Source organism: Meleagris gallopavo, chromosome 2 (genome assembly GCF_905368555.1).
Source record: "Meleagris gallopavo chromosome 2, MGAL_WU_HG_1.1, whole genome shotgun sequence".
Lineage (NCBI taxonomy): Eukaryota > Metazoa > Chordata > Aves > Galliformes > Phasianidae > Meleagris > Meleagris gallopavo.
In genome coordinates this window covers 25,846,956-25,864,039 of record NC_139405.1, presented here as the reverse complement: position 1 = coordinate 25,864,039, position 17,084 = coordinate 25,846,956, and the positions used below count along the sequence as shown (strand labels likewise).

The window sequence follows — 17,084 nt, the reverse complement described above, 5'->3', positions numbered from 1 at the left end:
AGGATACATTGCTAGTAGTTCTGCTACTATTGCTCATAACCACCTGCTGCTAGCTAAACTGAGATGATGAACTTCATCATCCACCAGTTGTCAATGCTTCTTATCAGCAGTGAATGGCTAACACTGGAACCAGTAGCAGGAAAGTGGTACTTTTAGGAACCAGCTCACATGAAATACTCTAATTCATGATACCTTTTGGTAGGGCTAGCACTACCAAACAGGACTTCAACAGCTATAAAGGTTTGTAATAAGAAGGCTAAGTTCCAACAACCCACAACCATTTTTCTTTAGCTTTTTTTTTTTTTTTTTTAGAAGGATTTATGTTAGCAGTTCTGACAAACGTAAGATCTTCCCTACTCCCAAACTTTTTTTTTGTACACTAGTCTTAATCAACACAGAGTCACCCTCAGAAGAAATCTCACTGTTTGCCTGTTCCTAAAATGCCTGCAGGGAAGTGGAAATACATAATGTGTGATGTTTAACAGTGGTATGTGAGTGTCTGAGGTCTCAGGATCCCACTCTGGTGTTTTGTCTAAGCAGTAACACTTCATGCAAAAGCATGCAGGATAGCCCCTTGCGTGCCCACCTGCTAAATGCTCATTGCCATGCAGTGATGACCAAATGGAAATATATTATGGAACTGAAGGGACACCTCAAGGTTATTAGGCCTAAAAATGGACCTACCTTGATATTTTCCCCATATTGAAGGCCTTACCTTAAAGAGGGACATTCACACTGAAGCAAACTTGAAAAGAGAGAACATTTATACAAAAAGAAATTTACTTGGCCTGTCATTTCCTACGTTCTGTTTGGTGCTACTGAATGATACTGCATTTTACAGGGCTTCTCCCCCACAATGCAAAGTCATAATTGTGCATGTATGACAATACAATCCACTGTCACCAAAAATAGAGGTGTGCCAAAAAAATCCCGATAAAACAGTATAATGACTTCCCAAATAGCAAGTTTAAAAACCTTCACTAAAAAGTAAAAATGTGTTTGCCTGTTAGCGGTCACGTATGAAAACAGATCTGAAAACTTGGGAAGATTGATGAGTCAAGTATCCAGCTAATATATTTTGAAGTTTTCTCCAGAAATGTGGTCCCTCTTTAAGGATTCCAGCCATTTCTCACAGTCAGCAGATAGCTGCTGCAGCATTCTAAACACACATCTGTCTCACTGAACACCTTTTGAGAGACATTCAGTGAGACACCAACCTATGTAGGGAGGTGCGGCTTCTGCCTGTTTGCCTGTGCAAGCAGACCAGCTGCACGCTCTGTATGCATTTGTATTTACTATTTCTTAATCAGTTTTCAAATACTGTGGACATCCAGCTTGACACAAGTCATAAAAAAAAGTGCTTTTGAATTTTTTTGAGTTTTTCACTCATTTGGGAGAGAGGGAAAAAAATTATCAGTGCTCAGAGACTCCAGTTGTAACACAATCATTGGCTAGCACTAGAATTTGTTTTTTGGGATGATTTTGTGTCAAACCTTTGCTGCAGCACAAAATTGAAAGAGGGCAGATTGCTGGCATCCTTAAGTCAAGACTTAACAAGGGAGTTTAGATTTACAAGGGAACTGCATACAGACAACGTGGTAAAGAAAGTGATAACTAAGGGGGGAGGGATTTCGATAACAGTTTGTGTTTATATTAGGGTTACAGGAGATAAGATACATGTAAATTATTGTAGGAAATTTGAGACTGAAGATCAAGATGAAATCTGCTAACACTGAGGTCTGGTATAGCATAGAACACTCTTCCAAGGGAAGTACCACGTGTTCCACCAATTTAAAGCCTGGCTGATCATGAGCATTCGGATTTTAAGTCTTCTCAGTCATATCTGGTCACTGCCACAAAACTTTGTTATGCTACTATTACCAGAGAGTGGAAACTGAAGCACAAAGGTGTTAGGTGACGAATCCTGGGCCACACCATGAGTTTCTAGAAAAGCTGTTAGCAGAACTTATCTATCCTGCACTTCTCAGATCTCTGGTTATAGTTGCCAGGCCAATCCTCTATCAATCCCCTAGCATCAGAACTGAAGAAAGAACGTACAAGTTCAGAAAACATTCTCAGTGATATAGTGGCAGGAATGGAAGAGACTGCAAAATGAAGGGAATCAAATCAGATGAACTAAATGGGCCCTTTTGGCAGCAGCTGCTGTTACTCAATACTGAAAGATAAAGTTCTGCAGTAGATTATCTTGCCCATCATGTCTTTAATGCTCTTCAAGAAAGTGAGATTTAAAAATGTAAAATCAAGAAGTTATGAACGCACAGAGAAAATTAAAACAATGTATTGTTCTGTAAAAGCTCACAGTAAATCATCATAATGCAATTACCTTGTTAAATTCATCTTCATACAGCCACACTAAGATTGAATTGCCACAGGCACTGATAAAGCCATTAGAGATGAAACTTTGGCTTAATTGCTAGAAGGAAATACATATGGCAAACATCTGTTTTACCAGCATTTTTTTTGCCCTCTGACTCAGAGTTTCAGCTTTTTCATGTAAAGGATGCCTTAGCCAAAGCCTCAAATATCCCCAACCTTGGTATTTACAAACAGGATATATAAAAAGGACAAGACTTCTTGTTTGTGTGTGTATAAAGGGTTGACAGAAAACTTAGCCTGGAAGAACAGGAACGGACAGGCTGGGAAGCTATCTTTGCAACACAGTGCCTAACATCTTCCTATGTCTCATAGTTTCTCACAGCACACTGGGCTACTGTGACCAATGGCATAAGAAACATGAGAATAATTTCATTGAGCATGTCTTGTTTTACCAAAAAAAAAAAAAAAAACACCACAAAAGAACAAAACAAAACATGAAGAAATTGAGGCTTACATGATGCTATCACTTCAGCCAAATGAGTGAAATTTGGTGCAGTAGTGTTCCTGTGCCCCTGCCAAGCGGAACTGGAATATTACACATTTGTATCAGCCTCTAGGCCACCTGTGCACACCTCTCGGTGAGCTTCCCTGCCTGATGTTAGTGGCACATCATAGTGGCTAGCTGTGCTCTCAGAAAAGGCAGAAACAAACAAAATTTCTTCAGGGGATCTAGAGCAATACGGAGAGAATTAAGGTAAAAGCAAAATATTCCAAAATATACTTTTGCTTCACTGTTTTAAACATAAGCTTTTTTAATAAGTAACAACGTGGGGCAACATAAATTTCATAAATACACATTCAAGGCAAACAGTAATCTGTTTCAATCACTATTTTTAATGTATGTTTTATTATTTGTTATGGGATAGATGGAATTATTCCATCACAGCACTAAGCAAGATCTACCACAATATTAAAGACTTTGGAAAGAAATTAATAGAGCGTTCCCTTGTTTTCATTATTAATATTGCAGATGTGCTTTGAAAATGAAGATAATCTTATTTAACCAAACATAACCATGGAAACAAAGAAAGCCAGAGAGTAGAGAGTTTCTGAATACTAGCAATGCCTTTGTGGTTCCTGGCCAGTAAAACCATTTTGGAAATCATAACCTGGTGTTATGGCTAGTGTTATGCAGGTGTTATGGTTAATGATTTGGGAGATTTATTTCTCTGAATGAAAATATTTTCAGAAAAATGTAGGGGCCAAAATATTTCAACAGCAATAAAGTGCCTCAGAGGGAGTTCTGTCTCATAACAAGTGCTTTGGAGGACAGATACCTGCCTGTACTAAAATGGTACTTCTTTCTTGCATATGCAATTGCAAATCTGTGCCTGAATTAAGAGCAGCAGCGAAGAAAAATACTATTAAACAAATGTTAAGACAGTCTGTGAAACTGTAAGAATTACGTTTTAAGAACAGTGGAAATTATCTGTAAGAGATACTGTCAAGGTCACTGGTGCTTAGAAGTAATAAATATCCTCTTCATATCTCCTCAATGTCTGCTTAATTTCTAATGTACATGTTCATAGCTATTACCTTTTCTATAGCAGCTTAACCTTTATAATAGCTCCACGTGGGAGAAACCCTTAGTATAATAAACAATAGCATATAGAAAAAGTAAATCAATTTTGTTCTGGATTTATGAAACATAACATGCATCATAATACAATGCATTTTCATCTCTTCATGTCATCTTTTCCAAGTCACTACTGGAGTAGCAGTAAAAACCCTTCACATCAGGTGTCAGGGACATCAAATCTGTTTTCATTGTCTGTAGTCTTCCTAGCACAACCTGGTGTCTCATTCCCATCACTTCTTAGAAAACTAAATTTAAGCCAATTGTATGAGTGCTCTGCTCTGGGTTCTCTTGTAAGCTTTCAGAAAATGCAGTCAGATTTCCAAGGATCTTTTGGAATTCAGAAATTTTCATTCCAAGGCTAATGACAGTTAGGAAAGAAATTTCAGCCTCCAAAGAGTCATTAGAATCACCACATCATTCCCAAAATAGGAGGACATCAATGGTATATTTCTGGTATAGTGAAGAATATATTTGTATGCCTCCACAATATGAATGAGATTTAGAAATAACTTTCAAAAGTCTGACTAATAAATAGTCATGCTGTATTTCTTCCAAATTGGAATTGGAAAATTCAAACCTCAGGCTGGCAGAATTGAAGAGACATAACTTGAACTATGGTGAAGCATAGGTGTAACAGTACCAGGTGATACAGCTTTTTATAAAACCTATTATTGCAGAGCAAGGAAAAAAAAGGTAAAAGAAAGAAAGGTTGTTGTGCTAACCAAGGAACCCACACATTTTTGGGATCAGTAGAGTAGTGATGCAGAACTGAAGCAACCAACATTTGTTTCCACCCTAGCACCTCTATGACCTCCCTTGGCAGATTATTCCATTGTTTGATGAGACCTCAGTGTTCGACCACTTTCCCTAATGACTTTAATTGTTTAGTTTCAAGGTTTTACATTGTCCACAGCTCATCTGAATAAACTCTATGTTTCATATTTTTAAAGTGTATATGACACAGAAATTGTATTTCCCCCCTTAGTCATCTTTCCTGCTGGGTCAGAAATTAGACTAATACCTGTATAAACATACGCATTCTTGCATGAGTAGATTTTACAGGTGCATACAAATACCAGTTCGCATGCATGCATGACTATGTATATATATATTACATGTTATTTTTTCTCTGCACCTACGTGCACTCACATCACACGCAAGAATGTCTGTTTTCTGAGTAATTTGGCCTCATTCGTACCTGTATTCATAGACCTACGCTTTCCTGAACATAAAATTAAATATATTTTTTGTATCCGTTTTTAATGTTAGAAGTCACTTTGAAATAATCAACAGTCCTTAATCAATACTGAAAGATGTTAAAAACCCAAAAAACATTCTAAACACATCATTACTTATGTTCAGTTAATCCATAGCTATGGAACTGTTGATTTGCCTTTCCAAATCAGTGAATCTCAGTGCTACTCCCACTACTGAATTTAGAGACAAACTCTCTAGGTAGATTTTAAAATAGAATTTATTTTATTAGCTTTAAACATCTTACCTTTATTTTTCTTTTTTATTATTTTTCAAAGCAAGTGCAATTTCTTCTAGCTTGCCAAGTATCCCAAATCACCTTTTCAACACTTAGAGAGAATTGTTCCCAAGAATCCTTTACAATTTCTGAGGTTGCATCATTAATAATTAGATTTGCATGATCTTTGTGTCTGGGCATGTTTCAATTTTCAACTAATAAAGCATTAAATGTTAAGAACACAAGCAAAAATTTTGGTATAATGTTGGTCAAAGATTTCTATACAACAAAAAAATCCAAACAGTCGTAAAATTTATACAACTGGTATAAAACAGCTGATGGATCATAAACATAGTGTAACTATATAAACTATACCCTTTCTAAGTATAGAACAGTTATTATTAAAATTGATAGGATGAGGTCACCAGGGAAGTTATTATAGAGAGAAAGTGGACTGAAAACATGAAAATAATAGGGTTGCCTCTAATACAAACTACATGCTATCTAGATTTACCACCATAAAGTAAGAGCTCAGAAAAAAATAAGCATACAGAACCACTAAGCAGCAGGAATCAAATTTGCTAAAACATAGAAAAGTTTACATATACAATTTAGACATAAATAGTATAAAAATCCACTGCTATCGAAGCAGCCTGAAGAAAAATGAAGAAAAAGGTGTAAAGATGTATTAAATCACCCTAATAATTATTAGAGAGCATCCAGCCGTTTTAAAATTTTACCAAGAATTATTCTGAAATAATCTGAAATCGCTACTAAAATGGAAATACTCAACCAATATATCAATAAAGAGAACAGAAAAGAAGAAAAGAAACAAAACAGCAGGTATGAATAAAATAGAAATGGCTTTACAAAATAGCAGCAGTGAAATAATTACTAGAAAGAGAAAGAAGCTGCACTGAGAGGGCAGAAGAAAAAGAATAAAAATACCTGATATACGAAATCCCTCCTGACTTTTAAGAGCTACCACAATGAGAATACTTATAAAAATAATATGGACATTATGAGAATATCTATTGTCAGAGTGAATTTGCATCTTTGATCATCAAAGGAAAACAACCATTAAACAGAATAGATGAGAGGATTCTGAGACTTATTAGATGTAGGCATTAAGTGAAAACTAATCTGCAGTTGTACAGTCTGATTGATACCTGTATTAACAAAACACTGATTAATACTGACCAAAGCAACAAAAATGTTTATGAGATGAAAGGCCAAACTCTTATGAAAACAGGAAAAGAGATACTATACATATGGCTTACTGCTGAACAATGAATAAGGCTGTCTGGAGCTCTCTGAGGAACCTGCCTGAGAGCAGTTAGAGTATTAAACAGGCTTCAAACAGATGCCAGCAGGGTTAACTTGGGGTTTACACTTCCTGCAGCAGCACAGACTTGTAAATTGGCTCAAGCACTAGATGTGATCCAGCTGGTCCTCCAGAGAAGGGCTGAGCAGCAGGGTGAGGCAGCTAGGAGCTGGCTCTGGCAGCCCTGGGCCTGTAGCATTGCAAGGCTTATATTCTCCAAGAAATATACTAAACAAAATATTCCTATATGATAACACTATATCTTGCTCCTTGAAATTACTCCTAGAAATGTATTCGCTAGGGTTAACTTTCACTTTGAGTTGTCCAACCTATTGAGTTCTTCCTTCACAGCTAGAGAGAGAGACACAGTTCTCCAAGTGCAGGCTCAGAGGAATTACTTTAGGTTCCTGTTTCAGGTGGTCCCTGCATGGTTTACCCCCCCTTTTACACATGGGACTTAGGGAAGTATATCTTCCTGGACTTAAAGTAGATATATCAAAAGCAACAGATAGTAATTCTAGAATGACAGAGAGGGCTTTCCACTCTAACATTAAGCTGGTATTCGATGTTGAGACCAAATATTCAGTATTCCTTTTTATTATTTTTTTAAACCTTCATACGCTATCTAAAGAAGAAAAGAAAGAAGTATGATAACTGTATTTCCAGGCAAATCAAACATTATAATTAGGAATATGCAAAATCAAAAGATGAAAATCAGTCTCAAAGGATTTGTCATAAAATTATTCTCTTATACTGTTCATGTATGAAACTTACTGCACACATTCTCAGCTGAAAAGTTGACATTTTATGAATTGCAAGTGCAAACTACTTTTTGAGTAGTTTCATCCAGTGAAAGACAAAAATAAGTGTTTTTGCCTGGCCTTTGTAGCATCTGCATGTGGGGCCAGTTATTTCATGTTTCTGTCAGTTTAAAATACAAATACTCGATTATTAATTACCAAAATGCAAATGTATCAATTTATCTAATCATGATGTACATTTATTTTCCCCAACAGGCTGTTTCTTCAGGAATCTTTCAGTCAGAAATCCTTTCCTTTTCCTGCAAAATCCACTATCCATCAGCAATGCAGGACTTACACAGAAAGTTTATATCCAATTGAAATAATCTTTTCTACCAAGATATCTCTAGGAATATGGGAAAATAATTAAAACAGGGCATTTACCTCTCTCATGGTTTATGTGATTGAACGTGAACATCTTCCTGTGTGTTCAATCTATCCTTACCACTTACCTTCACAGAAGAAATGGCAAGCCAATATTTTCTGCTTGCTTTTATGCTACTATTTCAACCCTCAAATGTTGCATCAAGTAGTTTCATGCCTTAAAAAAGCCAACAACTAGAATAGTCAAACCATGTTTTCTATGAATCTTATGCAAGCTGCTACTTACAATCCGAGGTTTGAAGGGTGGCTTGATTTTCCTTTGTTCCAGAAGAACCCAGTCAATTTCCTTGAAAAACGGATGCTGCTTAATCGCATCTTCCCCATTTTGTGATGCCACACAGCCAAGTCGTTTATTTGGATTTTTTGTCATGAACTACAGGGTGGGGGAGGGAGAAGAGGAAAAAGTTAAAACATGAATGACAATGGCTGGAAACCATTTACAATTTAATTAGAAATTACTGTTCTTAAGGTTTATTTTTTAGAGATAACCCCTTTTCAGAGTGTTACTTTTCCTGGAAGAGCAACAAGGACACTTCTCCAAATTTCAGAGGCTACAGTCAAACTGGAAGATTCAGAACTCTGAAAATAAAGTTTCCTGCAGGAAAATCTTTCAGTTAACTTCTGTGACCTCCTAATTCCACCTGGCTGGGAGTGCTACAGGAGAAGATTCTCTTTCCACCTTTGGCCAAAAATACCAAAGGAAACAAAATATTAAAACCTCCAGTGACAGTTTATGAAAGGTTTATCTTGTTTGCACTACCTTAACTACTAATTTTGGAGACAGAGGCTAAATATTATTCTTGTTTTTTATTTTCTTTGGATACATAGGCTTCATACAGATTCAATCCTTTCAAGCAAACACTTGAAAGGTCCTAGTTCTCTTACCCATTTCTAGAATTTCTTTTTCATATGAATAGCATCTGTAGCTATGAAATTTACAGTTCTGCCTGTACATTTCAAAAAATACACGGAATATATTGAGAAACACCACAGCATCTTGATCCAAATATGAACATTTAGTCCTGTATTCAACTGTTCTGCAATTTTTTTTTTGCAAGTGGACAAGTGCTATCTAAATTACAGCCCATATTTTCTACGGGCAAGAGAAGCAAAGGTTTTGAAAGGATTAGTACATTTTGGTGAGGTCTCTTGGAAAACCACCAAAAGCATTCCTACATTCCCCTGCTTTATTTCACCTCCAAGAGCCTCTGGTAACAGAGAGAGCAGGCCAGGAACCATCAGCCATGCATTTTGTAGAAGCAGAAGATGGAAATTACAGGGTACACTTTTTGTACTCTGTAATCCAGGTATCAAAGAAGTAAAATCTGATCCTACCTACTCTCTGCCATGTTCTATCTTTGTTTTAAGCTGCAGGCAGGGAAAACATCATGTCATATTTAACAAGCCCAGAACATGGAAATATTACTATGTAATACAGTTTATAACTGTACTTCACAAACTTGGAACTGAATGATGAGAGAGAAAAAAATTTAGGAGCAAATACTTAAAACAAGTGTCAAGTGCAAATGTGATGCAATAATCTCAGAATTCTGAAGTGGACATTTAATTCCATAAATTTCATACTTTGTGGTAATATTGGCCTTTTTCAGCTTTTATTGCCATTTCTGAAACACAAGCAGATGTTTACTTCCTGTTTATCAACAGCACCAACAATGATGCTACTGTCAGTGCCCTGACAGCTGCTAACTGTACTGCATTGATGAGATGGTTGCCAGTAGGGCTTATTATACTTACAACACTTACAGTCACAGCCACACATGCTGCCTATACTATGGCAGGAACCTCTTGTTTAAGTGAGAGCACTGAAGATCAGAGCACCTACTGACTTAAATGACAATGGGAAAAAGGGTTGCTGAGATATCCGTGTAACTTGGGGCCTGAATTGAGGATCAGCAGGTTCCCAAAACTTTGCTTTGAAATAAGCAGCAGTGTTTAAAAGCAGAGTTCTGCCTCTGTAGCCAGAGATCTATGTCATCTGGATACACAGAGAGCATACACTGTACACACAACCTTTCTCAATCACTTGCAAAGAAGCCCAGAGCTAATTTCAATGAGGAATTGTTTTCCTTACCGGACAGGAAAGAATTTTAAATAGCAATTCCTGTCAATTCACAGAAACAGAGCTAATAAGATTCCTGGGATTTCATGGGATAAGCAACATTCTGCCTTGCAATACTGAGCTGTAAAATTATCCTAGTAAGAGTTCTGTTAGAATAAATGGGAAAACTGCTTCTTCATAAAAGAGGAAAACATTGTTACTTGATGTAAGAGAACATCATGATATTAAACTTTCCTTACAGCTTACTTAGAGTGAAAAAATACATGATTTCTAAAGAATAAAACTGTCTCAAAGCACAATGTGAGGAAACGAAGTGTTCCAAAGCTAATCCCTTGCTAGCATTCAGCAGTAAAATACATAGACGCCTCTTTCTTTCCTCTGCTTTTCCTGTTCTTCATTTAATAGAATGTGGACAAGGATCAGATGCAGAGCACAAATTTCAAAAGTGTTTCACACCATAGCTGCAGTAAGTTGTTAAATGTAAGGAACGTTCTTTTTACGATGTTCCATTAAATTCTATCACTTTATGCCAGTCAAATCATTTTGCCTAATTAAGAGTAATTTTTTACTACAGTGCAAATCTGTTTTATGCATGTCCTCTCTTTTTAAGGTTTAAAATGGAGTTAAGGACTAACTGTAGACAAATAGATGTAAAAAAAATAGACTGTAGCAAAATAAACCACCATGCCTACTATCAACGTATAGACTCAGAAAAACAGACTCATGAAAATGCATAGCAAAGTAAGCTTTGAAAGAAATGTATAGTGTTGGACGCCTTTACACTCATACTCACAAAATACATTGCTTACACCTACAGTCCAATTCAGTGTCTCTATTTCTGTGTGGTTAATGAATGATGTGTAACATTAACAACTGGACATCTCACTACATGCACCACAAACAGTGAGACTGTAACTATCAAACCTGTTTTTTCCTTTTCTCTGTCAAACAAAAACCTTCTAGTTACAGTGGTTCTTGCACTACACACTAGTCAAGGGTTATCAGAACACTTCCCCCCTCTAGTGAATATTTCCATGATTCAGAATAACAGATAGACTGGTTAATGTTGACTCACAGAAAGCGCCTTTGGATTGGAAGACAAAGGAACAGACCTTACAGAATATGAAACCAAAATACTACTCTGAAATTCTCTGCAATAGCCTAGAATAATCCTGAGAATCAGTCTGAATTCCTGAAGTTCAATTCCATACATCCTAGTTGCTGGACTGATAATAATTGAAGGCTTTGGGAATAAAAAGAGACACATGAAAGAATCGTGTCAGCTAATAAAAGGTCATCAGAGAGGTGTCTGGAGGGAAAGGGAGAACATGTATGAAAGTCAGCTTTAATAAATCCTCCATGTTTTCACTATCATGAATGAAATAAAAGAGATACTCCAGCAAATAACTCCGAGATATTGACTTGGATTTCTGGTCTGAATCATTCTCTAGAGCTCCCTCTCCACCTAGCCCCCTACGGTCTCTCAGGATAAGACTGAAGGTATTTTTATTAAAAGATTACGAAGTGCTACCTGTCCAGTGGTGTAAATTTTTTTTTCATTTTTTCAAAAAGATTTTTTTCATTTTTCTATATAATTTCAAAAGATAATCCTGTATAAATGTAACTCAAAATGTAACTATTTAGGACTTCACATTAACAGCTGCCCTGTTCATTGAAAATTTCCTTTATTCCAGGCATTAACTGGGGCAAAACAACTGCCCAGGAGTAAGAACACTTAATCTAAGTGTTATGTGAATTAAAAAGTAGAACATGCAGCTGTAAATAAAAAGCTTTCAACCTATCTTGACAATGTAGGAAGAAAGGCATCAGGATGGCAAAGTCACCACTGGGTTAAATCAAAACACCAACTCTGTTTCTTTACACAGTGCTTTCCCAGTTCTGGGGAACATGCGGCATATGAAGTGTCAAAGTGATAGTGCGGTTCTAGTTGGTTGGGTTTTCCCTGAAACATGAATCTGCAGTACACAGATTTATGCAGTGTACAACTGTGTGGAATACAAACATTCTGTTCCTTTCCCACAAGCGGTGTAATTTATCCCAGGCCCCATTATCCTAACAGTGGCACTCTGAACTGTGCTTGAACTCCCAGTGGTGACTGTTCTCAACAACTTGCAGCAAATTCAATTTTAATCAAGGGTAAAAAAAAAACAAAACAACAAAAAGAAAACCATAAAGTGCAGGAAAACAAGTAATGGAAGACTCACTGCTTTTAGAATGCTGACAGCTTCTTTACTGAGCCAGACTGGATATAAGACATCATCATGAAGGATGGATTCAAAGAGATCGTCTTCATTGTCAGCTTCAAAGGGGGGTTGCCCAGCCATCATTTCGTACATGAGAACACCCAGAGCCCACCAATCTACTGAAGGGCCATATTCTAATTCCTGGAGGATCTGGTACAGAAAAAGAGATCAAATTGAATAGTTTAGACAACACGATCAGATGCAAATTTACTGTTTCAACATGCTAGACTCCTTTTTTCCTCCAGGGCACGTGTAAGACTAAAACCCACATGATGTTGCTGAACAGCAGGCACGGTTTCTTACCAATACAATTTGCACAAACAGCTATGTGTCAATGTTTAGTTCTCAGAAGTATTAACCGAGTTTAGTAGTCCCATGGGTAAAAGAGTATGCTCGTCAGCAAAAGAGCTGTATATCCTTCCAAACTGTTTAAAGCAGGTCACGCTATAAGGGAAGAAAGATCACATATACAAAACAGATCGGTGGAAAATGTGAAACATTTCCTTGTCTCTATCTTGAATAAAACAAACGTAACCAACTTGTAATGTTGTACAGAGATCATCCAAGAGATTTATTCGCGTGCTTTAGGTAGGGTTGAAGGAATCTAAAAGCATTTTTGTTCAAGTTCTTTTTACAGCACTGAAATGCTGTACAATACATGGTTCTAGGACTCATTTTAATTGTGTTTGCTTTCAAGAAAAAAAAACTGGCAACAATTTTTCAGGTGGCACAAGTTCAACCTTGTAGCAAATACCTTTAGTGGGGAGTAGTTGTTTAGCATGATGGATTTTTATTGTCTTGTTGTTACAGAATTATTGTACAAAGAACAAGTTCTTGGCTCCTCTCTGCTGAAAAGAAGCTTGACATTTGGCTGCAGTGTTTCAGCATGACAGGAGACTAGGAAAAGAAGAGTAGGTGGCTGTTTAAGGTGAAGATGACCGGCTTAAAATTGTTGGAATGGCAGCAACTCCATCATCTCCTTAAAGAATATTAGTATTTCAGTCAGAAGCCTTGTGGTGAACTGCATTAGCTTAATACTGTTTGGGAAAAATGACTGTAAAATAATGCATAAAATTCAGTTTTAACCTAAAAACTGAAATTAGTTTAACATTTGGATGTATCTATCTTGCTTCTGACTGGATTTTTAGTTGATTGTATATTAAATTTTATACACATTAATTACAGAAAACAAAACTCTTCACAAGTGTACTTTCTGAGTGTTCTGAGTACTCCCTGTAAATCAGATATTGCTAAAGAAAAGGGAACTGAAACATAGTACCATGGTGCAAGAGAAATAGAATCAAGAGGTATTCTGTAATCAAGGTGACAAAATGGAAGCCTAAGCTATTGAATTCAGCAAGATGGGGATTTAATATAAAAGATCCTGGGATCTTATTATTGCTTTTTTTTTTTTTTTAAATAATATTTTTAAAAGAATTTGCCAAATGATGCAATTATTATACTAAATCAGAAAAGAATTCATATAAAACCAAATCCATCCCACTGGCATTTATTTTCTTTTATCTTCAGAGCTCTTTTCAAATGCCACAAAACATGTTCATAGATGTTATGATAGTTACAAGATGACTCACACCTTAGCAGTTGTGCTACCAAGGCTTGACAGCCAAGAACTCTAACAACAATGATTTCTAATTTATTATCACCAGCAAATGATAAACTAATATTTTTCCCTGCTGTAAATTTATGGTTGATGACAGACAAGCTAATGAAGCTTTTAAACTAGATAAGCACATTGAATCTTTGGCAAAAAGATGCATGGATTACTAACTAAACTGAGCAGACAAAATCTGTCTAGCATAGAAACTGTAAAACATCAATTCATTTGAGGCACTCAAAAATGCATCTCATAATATTAAAATTTAGGATATGTGAAATAAGTACAATTATCAGCAATTTCTTTTATGCAATGAATGCCTAAAAATGAAATAGAGTGTTGCCAACTGTACGCTGCTCATGTATGAAAGGCTTCTACTTTTTTATGCAAGTATCTCTATTTTCTCCTCATTCATATGATATGAAGTACTGCAAAGATAGCATCTCTCACTCATGAACACTTTAAAGAAAGAAAAAATATACATTCCCACAAAACGTTATGGAAAATGACACCAAACCTATGGCCTCTTCTGTATGAACATTCCCTTTTAATTCTCATGAACAATTAATATCATTTTTTATAACTATTAAAGACTAGAGCTGATAGTAGTCAATTGCTTGCAGTTCTTAAGGGCTTCTGTGAAAACTTCTTGAAGTGTTTTCACAACGGTGCTGTGAGAATGTGGAGAAAAATACTATTAAATTCAGGGAATAAATAACAGAAAATCCATGCTTTGCCTCTCTATGAGCATGGAATACTGTTCGTGCCTTGCAGAGGTAACAATTTGTGCACGGTTACCCCAGAAAATCTGTGGCACAGCCTAGCCTGCTTAAGCTACTGCTTTCATCTATAGGTAAAAAGTGCCTGAAATTACACATGTTATAGTCCATCTGATGAATTATACTATCTGTATTCTTAGCATCATGCAAAAAACGTACCTCCGGAGCTATATAGTCAGGTGTGCCACAGAAAGTTGTGGTGGTCACTCCATTCAGAATCCCTTCTTTACACATCCCAAAGTCAGCCAGTTTACAGTGGCCTTCTGCATCCAGAAGAATATTGTCCAGTTTCAGGTCCCTGAAATAAAAAGGCCAAGAATTATATCAACTTTCAAATTTTGAGCATGCACTCATGAGTTTGAACAAACTGTAAAACATCCAAACAGGTGGTTTTACAAACATCACTGAGTGTCTGACCTTTGAGTATGCATGAAAAATGAGTGGCAGCACTTACTGAATAGATCTCAATAATGGCAATAAAGAAGCAGGTAATAACAAACATTTTGCAAGACCATGCTTTTACTCTCTCTTCAGCTGCATGGAAGTGCAACTGTGTTAAAAACAGAATCAGAAATGTTTGGAAAAGATCTCATTCTCTTGATTGCTATGAATTTAAGACTATGTGAAACAGATCAGTGATACCTAATAAAGCCACTCTCATTTTTTCATCAGTACAGTGTAAGGAATACCAATTTAGCCTACTTATCAAATGGGTTGAATTAATAGTTACTTTACGACATGGATTACTTTGAACTGGATTCTTAATGTATAACAGCAATTCAAAGTTCAGACTGCAATAAGAGAATTGGAAAAAAGTACTTAAATGTTTGGGAGAATTCTTTTCTGCAGCTTAAAAGCTGCTCAGAAATAATCTCACAGGAATACATGGCACTCATTGTTAAACAACATATCTTAGCAGCTGCCTGTGATCACTCTTTATACAAATGTCTTTGTGTTGAAAATACACAATTCTTTGGTTATTAAATTAGGTGAGGTCAATAACAGGTTGAGAAAGGGACATCCACCTTTCCTGTCTTGCCCCCTGCACATATTCTAAATATACCATTGACAATTATCTCATGATCCAACACAACAAATGCTAGGTACCATTTAACTTACCTGCCACTTGTCTTAGACTAAATTACAAAAGTACATGGAAAGCCAGTGAATAAAAGAATAATCTTTTGTATGGAAAAACAAAACAAAACAAAACAACAACAAATTAACAAAAAAACAGCAAAAAAACAACAGACCAGCAAAAATACTTTATCATATATTTTGTCATGATAAAACAAACAAAAACCAAAGACAACGCAATCCACTGCTGGTTCCTTCCAATTTGGGGGTATTCTATGACTCACTGATAATGCATGGTCCATTATATTTTTCACTTCTGTCTCAGCTCTAAATGCGTCTGTATTGTATTAAAAATTCACAGAAATAAATGAAGAGGTGAGAATCAAAAGCAGAACACGTGTCCTTAAGTGATTGTGTGGTCAGCTCCTGAACAGAACTTTTTGCTCTAGAGGTATTAAATAAATTTTCATGAAAGGAACTGAAGAGAAATAAGTATGAGCAGACAAATTCTTAATCAGACATATGAATAAAATTGTATGCCAGCCTTTGTAAACAAATGGAGAACAGAAAGGTAACTGGTGACAACCAAGACAGCTTCAGTAAGGGCAACTCGTGCCAGACAAATCTGACAGCGTTCTATGACAAAGTTAAAGTGCTGATGCATTAGGGAAGAGTAACTGATATAGATTTGACACTGTTTCACACAGTACTCTTGTCTCTAAATTAGAGAGACACGGATTTGACAGATGGACCACTTGGCGGATAAGGAATTGGTTGTATGGTCACACTCAAAGAGTTGTGGTCAATGGCTCAATGTCCAAGTGAAGATCAGTGGCAAATAGTGTTCCTTCAGGTGTCTGTATTGGGACTGGTACTATTTAATTTCTTTGCCAGTGACATGGACACAGTGGGATTGGGTCCCTCAGCAAGTCTGCAGAGGAGACCACGCTTAATGGTGCAGCAGACACATTGTTGGGAAGTTATGTCATCCAGAAGGATCTTGACAGACCTAAGAGGTGGGCTCCTGCAAACCTTATGAAGTTCAACAAGGCCAAGTGCAATGTCCTGCATCTGAGTTGGAGCAATCTAAGACAGGATAAAGAATATATTGAGAGCAACCCTAAGGAGAAGGACTTTGGGATGTTGAGTGATAAAAAAACTGAACATGTGCTGGCAAGGTGCACTTGCAACCCCAAAAGCTGACCATACCTTAGGCTGCATTAAAAGTGATGTAACCAGCAGGACAGGGGAATTGATTCTCCCTCTTTATTCTGCTCTTATGAGGCCCCACCTCACATTACTTTGTTCATCTCT

At 36.6% G+C, this 17,084-nt stretch overlaps 1 protein-coding gene across 1 annotated transcript in view; it reads right to left on the bottom strand.

The window, feature by feature from the left end:
• PRKCE (protein kinase C epsilon) overlaps nucleotides 1-17,084 on the bottom strand; it is a 272,059-nt gene that overhangs the window by 11,674 nt on the left and 243,301 nt on the right. Inside the window, exons 12-14 of the mRNA XM_003203888.5 lie at nucleotides 14,853-14,991; nucleotides 12,261-12,449; nucleotides 8,182-8,328 (exon numbers count right to left, since the gene is read on the bottom strand). Of these exons, the coding sequence (XP_003203936.2) occupies nucleotides 8,182-8,328; nucleotides 12,261-12,449; nucleotides 14,853-14,991 (475 nt within the window). The remainder of the gene's footprint in view (nucleotides 1-8,181; nucleotides 8,329-12,260; nucleotides 12,450-14,852; nucleotides 14,992-17,084) is intronic.